Source organism: Bufo bufo, unplaced genomic scaffold, assembly GCF_905171765.1.
Source record: "Bufo bufo unplaced genomic scaffold, aBufBuf1.1, whole genome shotgun sequence".
In the NCBI taxonomy this organism is placed as follows: Eukaryota; Metazoa; Chordata; class Amphibia; order Anura; family Bufonidae; genus Bufo; species Bufo bufo.
In genome coordinates, this window is record NW_024400303.1 from 7029 (window position 1) to 24159 (window position 17131).

The 17131-nt window shown below is 43.1% G+C and overlaps 1 protein-coding gene across 1 annotated transcript in view; it reads right to left on the minus strand.

Annotated features, from left to right (window-relative positions):
* Positions 1–620: 620 nt before the first annotated feature.
* LOC120983868 (stromal cell-derived factor 2-like) overlaps positions 621–17131 on the minus strand; it is a 30594-nt gene continuing 14083 nt past the window's right edge. The window contains exon 3 of the mRNA XM_040413256.1: positions 621–1213. Coding sequence (XP_040269190.1) covers positions 926–1213 — 288 coding nt within the window. The 3' untranslated portion in view covers positions 621–925. The remainder of the gene's footprint in view (positions 1214–17131) is intronic.

Here is a 17131-nt window from a genome sequence, read left to right on the forward strand (position 1 = left end):
TGATCGCCGCTGGTCTGGCTTCTCTCACCTCAGGCAGGGGCAGCTGTGGCCAAGCAACATTACATGCTCGTTTTTTATTCAAATCAATGCCTGTTCATATGGGCCCACCAGGAAAGGAGTTCTATGAAGTCCCTATGAAGTAGTAGGACATATGGACAAGGGTTGTTCTGGACATTTATAGCGTATCAACAGCATATGGCAATTATGTCCAATAGGTGCACCTCCCACCTCTTGTACCCACTACCCTCTCAAGAATGGGGCTCCACCATGAATGGAGAGTACACCCCACAGCTTTTTACATTCACTGCTATGGGACTACTGAATATAGCTGAGCCCTTGCAGCTCAATTCATGGAAGACTTGTATTTTTGAGACAGATGTCGGTCCAACCTTTTTGGCACCCACATCTAAGGAATATTTATGGCATATCTTGTCGCCATACCACAAATGGTCAGATGGGACAACCTCTTTACAAGCATATACATACATTACAATGTAAGTATAACAGAATATCCGCAGTTTTATCAAGCTAGATAAACGTATGATAAGGATAATATAAAAGTGACAAAAACAAAACAAAACATGGGATAAGGACAAAAAATAAATAAAATTGAGAACCACAATTGAATTTTTTTAAATATAATTTTAAAAACCATTTGCTGCAGAGACGATAATACAGAATGATATTTTTTTCAACTGCAGTCATGCTCACGGATCAGTCCGGCCCTTTGCTGCCATAACATAAAATATGAAATAACAATAATAATAATAATAAATGACACAAGGGTGCAACATCCAAACTGTGCCCCATATTTCACTGTTAATTGCTCTTCAAAGTGTACTTTGTGGGACCCTGGAGAAATCCTCAGGGAAGTCAACACTGTATGGTTAAGAAGACTGAAAGACCTAGACCAGTCTGAGTCCTATCATAACTCGGAGTGAGTGAAGTCAGTCCGTGGAGGTTCACTAGGTTTCATGAAGATACCTTCCATCACTTTCCAGTAGTTATGTGGACCTGCGTAGGTCATGCCATGCACTTCTCTCTGTCCATTTATAGGACGCCCATATTGTTCTCCTGTGACAGACAGCAGTACGTTTGTAGACGCGTGCTTGAACCTCACTTCTTCATTGCGCTGCCAGAATTCCCCATTGCAGAGTACAGTCCAGTCATCTAAGATATCTCCTTCTCCATCGTCTCCAAATGCACTGACCTCCTGCCAATAAACAAGGGAGAAATAGGTCAGGGATTACAATAAAGGAGTTTTCCCACTGATAATACATATCCCCTTATCCACAAGTGTCTGGTCCCTGAACGGAGGTCCAAAAGTGCCCCATGAGAATGGAGCAGTGGTTTGCATGTATGACCACCACACCATCAACAGTCCCGTAGAAGTGAATAGAATAACTGCTGTGGTCACGTGCTGGGTGCTTGAAAACAAAAGGACCACCAAAGTGTCGGTGATTGATATCCAGGAAGAGGTGAGTGTGTTTCTTTTTCTGCTCGATAACATTTATAGCTGATTTATTTTTATTTTTTTATGACCACATTAAAGTGGTTGTCCACAGCTGAAGAAATATTAGAAGTGATAAAGAACCTCCCTAATCGCAAGTCACCTGGTCCTGATGGTCTGCCATACCTTTACTACAAGACATACGTAGACACCCTCCCTCCGTACATGGTCAAGATATTTAATTCTTTCCTGGAGGGCTCTCCTATACCAGAGACAATGCTTCAATCCTTCATCACCCTTATTCCAAAACCTGAGAAGGATCATATGGATTGCTCCAACTATCGTCCTATAGCCCTCCTTAATTCAGACTTAAAGATATTTACGAAACTTCTGGCGAACAGGCTTGCTAGCCTGCTCCCGAGCTTGATCCATAAAGATCAAGTCGGCTTTGTATTAAATCACCAAGGGGGCGATAACACGAGAAGGGCTATAGATTTGATAGACATCATTAACAGACGGAAACAGCAGGCGTTAATATTGGGCCTGGATGCAGAAAAGGCCTTTGACCGCCTAAGCTGGCCTTTTTTGTTTTTTACATTGCAGTGTTTTGGTATAGGGGGGCCTTTTATGAATGCCATTTGTGCTCTTTATACCCGCCCAACGGCCTTTGTAAAAACGACACATGCCCAGTCCAACATGATAACTATTCGGAACGGAACTCGACAGGGTTGCCTGCTATCCCCCCTACTCTTCGTACTCTGCATAGAGCCTTTAGCAGCATTAATACGGGCCCACCCTGATATTCAAGGAGTAGAGGTCAATAAGGTGACCTTTAAATTATCACTCTTCGCTGACGATATACTTCTTGCCTGTCACGGCTGAGGATGGGGAAAATCCTCAGCCGTGCGATGTCAGATGATGATGTTGTGGCTGCTCGGCCAGGACAACAGGATTAGGGAGCAGGTCACCTCCTGAAGCGTCCCTAACGCTGACCCTGTCTCCTACCTGCATGGGCCGACCTTGATGGTAGGAGGACCAATGCGCAGGAACCTCGGATCCCTAACTCACCCTCCGACCGGTCCCTGGGCTAGGAGTCAAGGTAAGATGGCCTGTTCCTACTGGACACGGAGGAACAGGGGTCTCACTGGCCAAGCTGCAGGGAAAAGGGGAACACAAACAGTCTTACGGATATGGCAGGTGAACTATCCGAGTTCGACCTACCTGCCACAGCCTTGCTGACTGGATCCCTGTGCAAACAGGAATCCAGATCCATAAGCTGCACTAAACAACATAAGGAAAATCCCAACAGACATCACATAGACATCACACATAAAGATGAACATAACCTAAATGTGACATTATATTTTGTGAACCACAAGGGTGGCTCTCACTGGCAGTTGGTAAACACAGGAGGCTGCTCCAGCTAAGCATGTCTGGAGCAACCTACTGAGCCATGCCAAACACCAAGGCTATATAGGCCTAAGAGGCCACACCCAACAGTCAGACACACCCAGTGACATCACACACACTGGGAAGGGAGTTAACCCTTCCAGCACCACAGGAAAGGGAAAACACCAACTTAAAGGGGAAGTGTCAAAACGAAAGTCACACTGTGGCTGTTGCCGCAAGCAACGACATGGGTGGCTACCATGTCCTGGGAGTCAGCCCGAAGGCCGGGACACTGCCACCACATGTACACACTATACAAAACGTTGCTGCGAGCAGCCACAGTGAAGGGAAAGGTCTCAGTGCACACGTAACATAAACAGTGCACACCATACATACATACACACACACCTAACAAAGCGGTAGCTAGGTGTAACCGCATGAAGATGCCGCAAGCTGCCTAGCACCAGCTCAGGCTGCTATCTGCAACAATCTGCAAACACTTGTTGCCCGCGGCAACCACAAGTGAGGCCACACACAAGCAGCCCTCACCTGTGGTTGAACAACCAAAAACAAACCGCAGGCAACCGCATGCGGTTAAGGAGTCACGGTCATGGCCATGGCCATGGCCGTGACATTGCCTTGACAAACCTACATACCTCGTTACCAAACCTATTCCAGACGTTAAGGGAATATGGCAGACTATCTGGCTATAAGATTAATACATCTAAAACAGAGGCTTTATCTATTAATATTCCACCAGATATATTGAGTACTCTGCAAAGCAGTTTCCATTTCAAGTGGAATGATACTACCCTTAAATATTTGGGAGTGAAATTAACAAAAACATATAATACTCTCTATGCCCATAATTTTTTACCCATTTTTCGGGAACTTAATTCGCTCATGACTAAGTGGATGCCCCTGCCGATTTCTCTACTAGGGCGCATTGCAGCGGTCAAAATGACCATATTGCCCAAATTATTATATGTGATGGAAACTATTCCAGTTCCCATACCTAAGAAGGATTTGAGAGCCTTGCAGTCTTCCATCCTCAGGTTTGTCTGGCATGGCAAAAGACACAGAATTTCTTGCAGCACTCTTACCGCCCTCAAGTCGCAAGGTGGTCTTGGACTCCCTGATGTAACTACATACTACTGGGCGACACATCTACGTCGTATCCCCGCATGGTCTTCCCTCCTAGCATTCTCTAGATGGATGGAAATTGAGAAGCTATGGTTGGCCCCTACTCACCCTAATGCCCTCCTGTGGTCACCATTACCGGCCAACTGTATGGCCCACTTGTTGGGTCCTATGTCCCTAACATATAATATCTGGAAAAGTTGCAAACAGAAATTCCCATTGGTATCCGATAAATCTTCCATGACCTCGTTTTTATTTAATCCCTTATTCCCATTAGGGTTACAGCACACCTTTTTTAAGCCATGGTTTTCTAACAAACTATTTAGATTTGGAGAAAATGAACAGATGGCTCACTATGAACAATCACGCTAGGTGCTCTGGACAAAAAGAGTCACCCCTTGCTCTTATTAACCACTTAAGGACCACAGGTTTATACCCCCCTAAAGACCAGGCCCTTTTTTACAAATCGGCACTCCACAACTTTAGCGGTTTATTGCTCGGTCATGCAACTTACTACCCAAATGAATTTTACCTCCTTTTCTTCTCACTAATAGAGCTTTCATTTGGTGGTATTTCATTGCTGCTGACATTTTTACTTTTTTTGTTATTAATCAAAATTTAACGATTTTTTAGCAAAAAAATGACATTTTTCACTTTCAGTTGTAAAATTTTGCAAAAAAAACGACATCCATATATAAATTTTGCTCTAAATTTATTGTTCTACATGTCTTTGATAAAAAAAAATGTTTGGGTAAAAAAAAATGGTTTGGGTAAAAGTTATAGCGTTTACAAACTATGGTACAAAAATGTGAATTTCCGCTTTTTGAAGCAGCTCTGACTTTCTGAGCACCTGTCATGTTTCCTGAGGTTCTACAATGTCCAGACAGTATAAACACCCCACAAATGACCCCATTTCGGAAAGTAGACACCCTAAGGTATTCGCTGATGGGCATAGTGAGTTCATAGAACTTTTTATTTTTTGTCACAAGTTAGCGGAAAATGATGATTTTTTTTTTTTTCTTACAAAGTCTCATATTCCACTAACTTGTGACAAAAAATAAAAACTTCCATGAACTCACTATGCCCATCAGCGAATACCTTGGGGTGTCTTCTTTCCAAAATGGGGTCACTTGTGGGGTAGTTATACTGCCCTGGCATTCTAGGGGCCCAAATGTGTGGTAAGGAGTTTGAAATCAAATTCTGTAATAAATGGCCGGTGAAATCCGAAAGGTGCTCTTTGGAATTTGGGCCCCTTTGCCCACCTAGGCTGCAAAAAAGTGTCACACATGTGGTATCTCTGTATTCAGGAGAAGTTGGGGAATGTGTTCTGGGGTGTCATTTTACATATACCCATGCTGGGTGAGGTAAATATCTTGGTCAAATGCCAACTTTGTATAAAAAAATGGGAAAAGTTGTCTTTTGCCAAGATATTTCTCTCACCCAGCATGGGTATATGTAAAATGACACCCCAAAACACATTCCCCAACTTCTCCTGAATACGGAGTTACCACATGTGTGACACTTTTTTGCAGCCTAGGTGGGCAAAGGGGCCCATATTCCAAAGAGCACCTTTCGGATTTCACTGGTCATTTTTTACAGAATTTGATTTCAAACTCCTTACCACACATTTGGGCCCCTAGAATGCCAGAGCAGTATAACTACCCCACAAGTGACCCCATTTTGGAACGAAGACACCCCAAGGTATTCGCTGATGGGCATAGTGAGTTCATGGAAGTTTTTTATTTTTTGTCACAAGTTAGTGGAATATGAGACTTTGTAAGGGAAAAAAATAAAAATAAAAAAATCATCATTTTCCGCTAACTTGTGACAAAAAATATAAAAGTCTAGGAACTCGCCATGCCCCTCATGGAATACCTTGGGGTGTCTTCTTTCCAAAATGGGGTCACTTGTGGGGTAGTTATACTGCCCTGGCATTTTCCAGGGGCCCTAATGTGTGGTAAGTAGGTAAATGACCTGTGAAATCCTAAAGGTGCTCTTTGTAATGTGGGCCCCTTTGCCCACCTAGGCTGCAAAAAAGTGTCACACATGTGGTATTGCCGTATTCAGGAGAAGTTGGGCAATGTGTTTTGGGGTGTCTTTTTACATATACTCATGCTGGGTGAGAGAAATATCTCGGCAAAAGACAACTTTTCCCATTTTTTTATACAAAGTTGGCATTTGACCAAGATATTTATCTCACCCAGCATGGGTATATGTAAAATGACACCCCAAAACACATTGCCCAACTTCTCCTGAGTACGGCGATACCACATGTGTGACACTTTTTTGCAGCCTAGATGCGCAAAGGGGCCCACATTCATTTTATGAGGGCATTTTTAGATATTTGGATCCCAGACTTCTTCTCACGCTTTAGGACCCCTAGAATGCCAGGGCAGTATAAATACCCCACATGTGACCCCATTTTGGAAAGAAGACACCCCAAGGTATTCAATGAGGGGCATGGCGAGTTCATAGAAATTTTTTTTTTTTTGCACAAGTTAGCAGAAATTGATATATATTTTTTTTCTCACAAAGTCTCCCTTTCCGCTAACTTGGGACAAAAATTTCAATCTTTCATGGACTCAATATGCCCCTCACGGAATACCTTGGGGTGTCTTCTTTCCGAAATGGGGTCACATGTGGGTATTTATACTGCCCTGGCATTCTAGGGGCCCTAAAGCGTGAGAAGAAGTCTGGAATATAAATGTCTAAAAAATTTTACGCATTTGGATTCCGTGAGGGGTATGGTGAGTTCATGTGAGATTTTATTTTTTGACACAAGTTAGTGGAATATGAGACTTTGTAAGAAAAAAAAAATTAATTTCCGCTAACTTGGGCCAAAAAAATGTCTGAATGGAGCCTTACAGGGGGGTGATCAATGACAGGGGGGTGATCAATGACAGGGGGGTGATCACTGACAGGGGGGTGATCAATGACAGGGGGGTGATCAGGGAGTCTATATGGGGTGATCACCACAGTCATTGATCACGCCCCTGTAAGGCTCCATTCAGACGTCCGTATGCGTTTTGCGGATCCGATCCATCTATCAGTGGATCCGTAAAAATCATGCGGACATCTGAATGGAGCATTACAGGGGGGTGATCAATGACAGGGGGGTAATCAATGACAGGGGGGTGATCAGGGAGTCTATATGGGGTGATCACCACAGTCATTGATCACGCCCCTGTAAGGCTCCATTCAGACATCCGTATGCGTTTTGCGGATCCGATCCATCTATCAGTGGATCCGTAAAAATCATGCGGACATCTGAATGGAGCTTTACAGGGGGGTGATCAATGACAGGGGGGTAATCAATGACAGGGGGGTGATCAGGGAGTCTATATGGGGTGATCACCACAGTCATTGATCACGCCCCTGTAAGGCTCCATTCAGACGTCCGTATGCGTTTTGCGGATCCGATCCATCTATCAGTGGATCCGTAAAAATCATGCGGACATCTGAATGGAGCTTTACAGGGGGGTGATCAATGACAGGGGGGTAATCAATGACAGGGGGGTGATCAGGGATTCTATATGGGGTGATCACCACAGTCATTGATCACGCCCCTGTAAGGCTCCATTCAGACGTCCGTATGCGTTTTGCGGATCCGATCCATCTATCAGTAGATCCGTAACAATCATGCGGACATCTGAATGGAGCTTTACAGGGGGGTGATCAATGACAGGGGGGTAATCAATGACAGGGGGGTGATCAGGGAGTCTATATGGGGTGATCAGGGGTGATCAAGGGTGAATAAGGGGTTAATAAGTGACAGGGGGGGGTGTAGTGTAGTGGTGCTTGGTGCAACATATTACTGAGCTACCTGTGTCCTCTGGTGGTCGATCCAAACAAAGGGGACCACCAGAAGACCAGGTAGCAGGTATATTAGACGCTGTTATCAAAACAGCGTCTAATATACCTGTTAGGGGTTAAAAAAAATCACATCTCCAGCCTGCCAGCGAACGATCGCCGCTGGCAGGCTGGAGATCCACTCTCTTACCTTCCGTTCCTGTGAGCGCGCGCCTGTGTGCGCGCGTTCACAGGAAATCTCGGCTCACGCGAGATGACGCCAATCGGCGTTAGCGTAGCCTGGGGGAGCCGCAGAGATGACGCCTTTCGGCGTTAGCTTAGCGGTAAGTGGTTAAAGTAAATAGTGAATGGAAATTGGACCGGCACTCAAAACACCAAGAGAGATGTGGAACCAAACTTATTTATTCAAACACAATAAAATAAATCGAGTGTATATACTGGCATCAATAATACAGTTTTATCGATAGAATATCGATTATAAAAAAATTAGAATTTTTTATAATCGATATTCTATCGATAAAACTGTATTATTGATGCCAGTATATATACACTCGATTTAAATTATTTAGATTTGCTGATATAGTGGAGTATAGGACCCTTGAGATTATACCATTTGAGTCGCTTAGGGAAAAATACGATCTACCTGAATCCTCTAGATGGCAGCATATACAAATTCAACACCTGCTTAGAACCTTATTTAAAGGGTTTCTGTCACCCCGCAAAACTCATTTTTTTTTTTTTGGATAGTTAGATTCCTCATAGTGCGATATAGGAGAATATAATGCTCTTACTTACTTTCATGCGGCCGATTCTTTATAAAACGAACTTTTATAATATGTAAATGAGGGCTCTACCAGCAAGTAGGGCGTCTACTTGCTGGTAGCTGCTGCAGAAATCCGCCCCCTCGCCGTGTTGATTGACAGGGCCAGCCGTGATCTCCTCCTCCGGCCGGCCCTGTCAGTAATTCAAAAATCGCGCGCCTCGCGTCATTCGGCGCAGGCGCTCTGAGATGAGGAGGCTCGTATCCTCAGCACTCCCTCAGTGCGCCTGCGCCGATGACGTCTTCTCTTTCGGTGATGTCATCGGCGCAGGCGCACTGAGGGAGTGCTGAGGATACGAGCCTCATCTCAGAGCGCCTGCGCCGAATGACGCGAGGCGCGCGATTTTTGAATTACTGACAGGGCCGGCCGGAGGAGGAGATCACGGCTGGCCCTGTCAATCAACACGGCGAGGGGGCGGATTTCTGCAGCAGCTACCAGCAAGTAGACGCCCTACTTGCTGGTAGAGCCCTCATTTACATATTATAAAAGTTCGTTTTATAAAGAATCGGCTGCATGAAAGTAAGTAAGAGCATTATATTCTCCTATATCGCACTATGAGGAATCTAACTATCCAAAAAAAAAAAAAAGAGTTTTGCGGGGTGACAGAAACCCTTTAAAGACACGAAGGTATCTACTCCGACAATGTTTGAGTGATTATGTAAACTCTCGACCTCCTTAAAAGGTCTCATATCAGACATGTATGTTCTTCTCTCAACTCCGGAATCCCCACGGATTATACGCCATGCATATATGTCTAAATGGGAGAGATATTTGGAGAGGGAAATACCACAGAGTGACTGGAAGCTTATATGGCGTAGAGCGGCAATGACATCCACATGTGTGACTTATAGAGAGAATTCATATAAGCTTTTGATGTTTTGGTATCAAACACCCCAGTTGCTTAAACACTTGAATCCTACTGTTTCTAATACATGTTGGAGGTGCGGCTCTGGTCCAGGGTCTTTGTTTCACATTTTCTGGGACTGTCATGCTATATTCCCACTATGGAGGGAAACCTGTTTCCTGAGGCGATGTGAGGTAATTCAACAAACTTTATTCAGACACAAACAATATAACAAAGGTTATAAACTGTCATATCTATATAGCCTACAGGTGGCAGTAAACATGTTAACATGTATAACTCCTAACATCCTCCCTTTCTTGTGAAATCAAGTAATAGATAACATAAGATGATTGGATACCACAATACATTCCAAAGGTGACAATGTTTTTTATAATGTATCTTGCATACAAAATCCTTATATCTTGTTGGTGTTCTAATAACCCTAGTTCTAGTACGTCTTGGTGTGGCAGGAGCTTCACATTGTTGCATATGATCATCCATCCCTGTTTCTTTGGGAGTTGTCTCATCTGGAGATGTACCTGGTGTAATCACTTCACTTATTTCAATGTCAGATTTGTCATCTGCAGTCCTCAGAAACTTCCTATTCCTTCTGTACAACTGTCCATTTACTTCCACTTTATAAGATCGTGGAGCAACTTTCTCCAAACAAATACCTTGTCGCCAAATTTCATCTGTTGACGACGGCGATGGTTGTATTCGCACTGGCTGACCAATGCTTAGTTCGGGAAGTTCCTTGGCTCCTTTATCATAATATGCCTTTGCTTTTTTGCGTCTTTCAGTTAGGTTCTCGACCACTCCTTTTATAACCTTTGGAAACAGCAGTTTCTGAGCAGTCGGAAGTAAAGTCCTGGTCCTTCTTGACATTAGCCGTTGTACAGGACTACTGCTGGTGCCTTCTGATGGGGTATTTCTCCAGTCAAGAACCGCTTTCCAGATATCCTTGTCATCTCGTTTAGCTTTCTTTATGAGTGTTTTTGCTATTTTTACAGTAGCTTCAGCTTTACCGTTGGACTGACTGTGATATGGGGATGATGTAAGATGTTCAAATTCCCACTCTCTACAAAATCGTGCAAACTCTGAGCTGACAAACTGTGGTCCGTTATCTGTAATTACAGAATCAGGGATTCCATGTCTGCTAAAATGTGCTTTGCAACAATCTATAATTGTTTTAGAGGTGGTATCAGAAACTAAATCAATTTCCCAGAAATCTGAATAATAATCAACAATTATTAAGTAATCTTGTCCTGTTAAGGAAAATAAGTCCATGCCTAGTTTGCTCCAGGGTAGAGTGGGCAATTTGTGAGTCATCAGAGGTTCTTTTGTTTGTTTACGCATATACTCATTGCAAGTATTACAGTTCTTTATTGCCTCTATAATCTCTGGGCCCATGTGTGGCCAAAAGATGACATCCTTGGCCTTGCGAAGGCATGCTTCTATTCCTAAGTGGCTAGAATGAGTCCTCGCTATCATTTCTGGGCGCATGTTTTTTGGTATGATGACTCTGTGTCCTTTATACAGAATTCCATTTTGTATGCTTATCTCATCTCTAAAGCCCCAGTAGTCCCTGATACAAATCAGTATTTTTTCTTTCTGGTCTGGCCATCCTGTAAGAACAGTAGTTTTTAATGCTTGCAAGACTTCATTTTGAACTTCTGAATTTGTTGTAGGCGCAAATCAGACACTCTTAGATATTCTGCAAAGTTTATCTCTTCCAGTTCCTTAGAAAAGGCATCCTCTGATTGCATCAAGAAAATCTCATAATCTGGGGTGTCCTTGTCCATTGTTTTGTGAGGTAATGCTGCTCTTGATAAGAAGTCTGCAATATACATTTCTGATCCTTTTTTATAAACCACATTAAGGTTGTATTTTTGCAACTGTAGCATCATGCGCTGTAGACGTTTTGGTGCTAGTAGGAGAGGTTTTTAAAAAATGCTCTCTAGTGGCTTATGATCAGTCTCAATGTTAATAATATTTTTTCCATGTAAGTACTGATTAAACTTCTGGCATGCATATACAATGGCAAGATATTCCTTTTCAATCTGGGCATATCTTTGTTCTGTTGAAGACAGTGTACGTGATGCAAACGTCACTGGCTGACCTCCTTGCAAAAGTGTTGCTCCAAGACCTTTTTCACTGGCATCACATTGGACTGTTACTTCTTCATTGACATTGTAGTATCTCAAAACTGGATGTTTAGTAACAATATCTTTTATTTGCTTGAGGGCTTCATCATGGCTGGATTGCCAGGCCCACAAGCTGTCTTTGTCTGTCAGTCTGCGTAGTGGTTCACATACATCCGAAAGATGTGGTAAGAATTTTGAAAGGTAGTTTACAAACCCTAGCAGTCTCTGAACTGCTTGTACATTGTCAGGCTTTGGTACCTCTAAAATTGCTCTGACTTTTTCGAGATCAGGACGCAGGCCTTCTGCTGTGAGTAAATGTCCCATGTATGGTACCGAAGATAGCCTCAATCTCAGCTTCTTTTTATTGAATTTTAGGTTCAGCTTTCGTGCTCTCTCTAAGAGTCCAATCAAATTCTTGTCATGATCCTTTGTGGCCTCCTCTGTAGTGTCACCACAGCCATACACCAATATATCATCTGCAATAACTTCCACTCCGGGCAGGTCTTCTACTGCTTCATGTTGTCTACGTTGATATTCTTCTGGTGCAGTAGCAATCCCAAAAGGCATGCGTAGCCATCGGTAACGCTCAAAGGGAGTCCAGAATGTAGTGAGATAACTGCTTTTAGTGTCCAGTTTTACTTGCCAGAAGCCATCCTTAGCCTAAGACAGAAAATACTTTTGCATTTGTTAAACTTGGCAGGATTTCCTCTATAGTGGGCATTGGATAATGTGAGCGTTTTAGTGCTTTATTTAAGTCTTTGGGATCGATGCATATTCGCAGATTGCCTGGTTTCTTAACAGCAACCATACTACTTATCCATGTCGTAGGTTCTATGACCTTTTTTATCACTCCCAGTGTCTCTAATCTCTCTATATTCGCCTTTAAGTCTGCTTTAAGTGGAGCCGGCACTCTACGTGGTTGGTGTTGAACAGGAGGTATTGCTTCATCTATTTCTAGGTGATACTCTCCAGGTAGACACCCTAGTCCTTTGAAAATGTCTCTATATTCAGTTGTGATCATTTCATAAGAAAAGGGTTAGGTTGTAGTTGTTTGCTGGTCATCATGTATTAATACATTATGTTCTACATTCAGTGTAAGGAGGCCCATTTTCTGACATGTTTCTGCTGAGAGAAGTGGTTTGTGTTTACCTTGGACAACTTGGAATTGCAGTGTATATGTTTTATCTTTATATGTACAATTTAGATTACATTGGCCCATAGGTATCATATAGGTATCATTGTACCATTTTAATTTGAAATTACTCTTCTGTAATGTTGGCTTTCCTTCTTTAACAATTTTGCAATAGTCTTTGTATGTCATAAGGTTGCAGGTGGCCCCACAGTCTAACTGACAGTGTAACCTTTCCCCTGCTTCTCTGTCAATGCTGAGTTCTAGTGGTACAAACCACTGTGACCCTGGACTGCTTACTGCTCCTATTTTATGAATAATAGTGAATACTGATTCTTCTGAGCTGCTGCTCTTGATCTGTGCAGCCATATGTATTCTGGCATGTGCTTTCTGCCTGCATACTCTAGAAAAATGCTTTTGCTTTTTGCATTTACTACAGGTTTCTCCATATGCAGGACAGTGGTCTCTCCCCCAGGGGTGGTTGTTTCCACAGTATCTACATCTGATTGTTTTTACTTTGCTTTCTTTCATGGGCTTTTTATAGGTTTTAGCAGTATAATGTACAGCTTCAGTTTCACTTTTGCTTTTATGCATTGCTTGTATTTGCATTTCTGTAAGTTCATGGCTTCTACACATATCAATGGCTCTCTGTAGGTTCAGGTCTGGTACTCTGAGCATTCGCTTTCTAGCATTAATGTCTTTTGATCCCAGAACTATTCTGTCTCTGATAAGTTCATCATGTAATACTCCAAACTCACATGTAGCGGCTAGCTGCCTCAGTCTAGTCACATACTGATCTATAGTTTCCAATGGGCCTTGGTTTGTGGTATTGAATATGTACCTCTCATAAATGATGTTACGTGAAGGCATAAAATGGCTCTGTAATGCATCCAGAGTTTTCTCTATGTCCTGCTTGTCGGCATCAGAGAGTGAGAGGTGCTGATAAATACACAGACCGTCTCTCCCCATCACTGAGCGCAGTGTCGCTATCCTTACCTTGGAGTCTTTCTTATCAAGTTCAGTTGCCACCTCATAATCTTCCCACTGGGATTTGAAATATGTCCAGTTAACTGCCAGGTCCCCTTTACAGTCCATGGGAGACGGCACAGGGAAGTTGTTTGCAGCCATTTTCTGTAACACGGTGTGTCTCTTATTAATAAATTACCAGAGAAACTATTCTTGTTGATCTTTTGTTCTGATATTAGGACTTTAGTGGTTTCTACAACACCAAAGCCCTCTCCACTTCTGACACCATGTTTCCTGAGGTGATGTGAGGTAATTCAACAAACTTTATTCAGACACAAACAATATAACAAAGGTTATAAACTGTCATATCTATATAGCCTACAGGTGGCAGTAAACATGTTAACATGTATAACTCCTAACAAAACCCAACACCTTATTCTGCAACTAACTAATGTAAAATTCTCACTCGACACTTATATGTTTTTACTGAACATGCCTCCAACGGTACTAAAGAAACATGTACTCTACTTAGTGCTTCGTATATTGTCGGCAACTAGACGCCTTATAGCTAAATACTGGAAAAGACAGGACATACCGACTCGGCCTGACCTAATCTCCAGTGTTATGGATGTTAGACGAATGGAACACCTAACCGCGCTTTTCAATAACACTACAGACAAATTTCATAAAGTATGGCAGCCGTGGGACACATTCACAGAGATCATTGTGTAGCATTCCTCCCCCCCCCTCTCTACCCTCTTGTGTCTTGTCTTTTGACCATTGTAACTCAATTGTTATATATTACATAAACATATTCGAGGACTGTTCTTGTCCAGTTATATTACTATTGGGTTCAGCCTCTTTGGTTGTAAACTAGCCTGCTCAAATCTACCTTTCTATTGATTGTGGTTTATACCAATATGTGTTGGCAGAAATGGAACTGCTTGGTATGCATTTTTGAAAATTATTTGCAATGTCAAATCTTTCATGTATGCTGGTCACTTGGATGTTAACAGATTTCACAAAGAAATGTTTATGTTTCTTATATACCGTATTTTTCGCTTTATAAGACGCACCTGATTATAAGACGCACCTAGGTTTTTGAGGAGGAAAATAAGAAAAAAAATATTTTGAACCAAAAGGTGTGCTTTTGGTGGATTTTGAACTAATGGTCTGGGGATGACACTGTTATGGGGCTCTGTGGATGACGCACTGTTATGGGGGGGATCTATGGATGATGCACTGTTATGGGGGGGATCTATGGATGATGCACTGTTATGGGGGGGAATCTGTGGATGATGCACTGTTATGGGGGGGATCTATGGATGATGCACTGTTATGGCGGATGTGTGCTGTGAAACATAGGACCATGAGGGGGGCCAGCATAAGATGCTATATGTGTGGGTGACACACATATAGCATCTTATGCTGGTCCCCCTCATGGCCCTATGTTTCACAGCATTACAGTACTTTATTGTTTGTATGTAAAATATTTCTTTAATCCTGAATTAATCGCTCTCCTTTTGATAAACTAGCTGACACGGATGTATCGCGGGCCGCTATGCTGCACAGTGTGGCCGGCGATACATCAGTCACAGTGCGGGGAGGGAGGAGGGGCTGGAGGCAACTCACAGCGGGGCCCGGTGCAGTCACTGTAGTACACCGGGCCCCGTGCACAGAAGTCTCTTAGTATGTAAAATCTTTCATTAATGCTTTATACCATAAATCGCTCTCCTTTTGATAAACTTTACTAGCCTAATCGCCTGCATCAGTACTCACTATGAATGTAGCGTGCGGTCCCTCCGGCGCATGACTTCATCCTGCTCCTGCTTCATTAATGAAGTGGGAGGAGCGTGACGTCAGTCACACGCCGGCCGGACCGCACGCTACATTCATAGTGAGTACTGATGCAGGCGATTAGGCTAGTAAAGTTTATCAAAAGGAGAGCGATTTATGGTATAAAGCATTAATGAAAGATTTTACATACTAAGAGACTTCTGTGCGCGGGGCCCGGTGTACTACAGTGACTGCACCGGGCCCGCTGTGAGTTGCCTCCAGCCCCTCCTCCCTCCCCGCACTGTGACTGTATCGCCGGCCACACTGTGCAGAATAGCGGCCCGCGATACATCCGTGTCAGCCCTGTAAAAAAAGTCAACCATCGTTTTATAAGACGCACTGTCATTTTCCCCCCACTTTTGGGGGGGAAAAAGTGCGTCTTATAAAGCGAAAAATACGGTACTTCCTTCAATAAAAAGACAATTATAAAAATAAAAAAAAGTGGTTGTCCGGGTTCAGCTCTGTCATTTTTTTCCCTCTCTGATAATATATATTACAAAGTTTCTTATATTCACCCATAGAAATGATTTATACAGTTTGCTGAAGGTACGGTAACCATTTAAAGCATTCCTTAGTTTTTGTAAAACTTTAGCTGTAGTACCACTTTAAATCATTATCCCATAGACCAGGGGTGCACACAACCTTTTTTGGTCTGAGGGCCGCATTGTCACAACGCTCTATTTCAAGGGGCCGCAAATAAAAATAAATGTTGATGAGCGCTCATTTGCATCAGCCTATTACACAGGCCAATGTAAAGTGATTGGGGAGGAGTGATCGCCATCACAGTCCTTCCTCCTTCATTTAGTTATATTGATTATCGGCAGCACATCCCTGATTACACAAAGATGTGCGGCGCGATTATACCGGCCAGTTATTATGAATGAGCGTTCTTATGAAGAGATTTCCCAGTGAAAATGAATTTCGAACACGTTCCTGCAGCATGGCCCCTTAAATCAAAGTTAAACTTACCTGCTCCCCTACCGGTGCGGTCCTCCGCACTGCCCCTGCTGCATCCATTTTCCGGTACCCGCGCTGTTTTCACCTGGCTGTGCATGGCCATGGTCACATACACCTCTCAAGCCAATGACTGGCTTCAGCAGTGATGTGGCCACAAGCAGCATGTCACCACTGAAGCCAATCATTGACTGGAGAGGCGTATGTGACCATGGCCATGCACTGCCAGGTGTAAACAGCGCGGGAACCGGAAGATGGAGGCAGCGCAAAAGACCAGGGCGGCATGGAGCATGTAAATATAAATCTTTTAATTCAGGGGCAGTGCTGCAGGAACCTGTTAAAAAGTCTTTTTTACAGAAAAAACCCAGTAAAAGTGGCGACATTTCCTTCCATCCTGCCTCCTATTCATAAATCAGAGCTTTCCTTTACTGCAGAGGCTGGCGCTCATTGGTTATTACCACCTCCTGCCCCCCAGTTACAGGCGCCATGTATTAACCAGTAAGCACTTTACCTTACTAGTGGGGAAAGTGCTTATTGGTTAACACTTTAATAACCAGGCCTAAACAGTCAATTTTTTTGTGAGCGCACGTGGTGGTTCAAACATTTGGAACTTTATGTTTTATGTGTCGTGACTACCGAAATAATTTT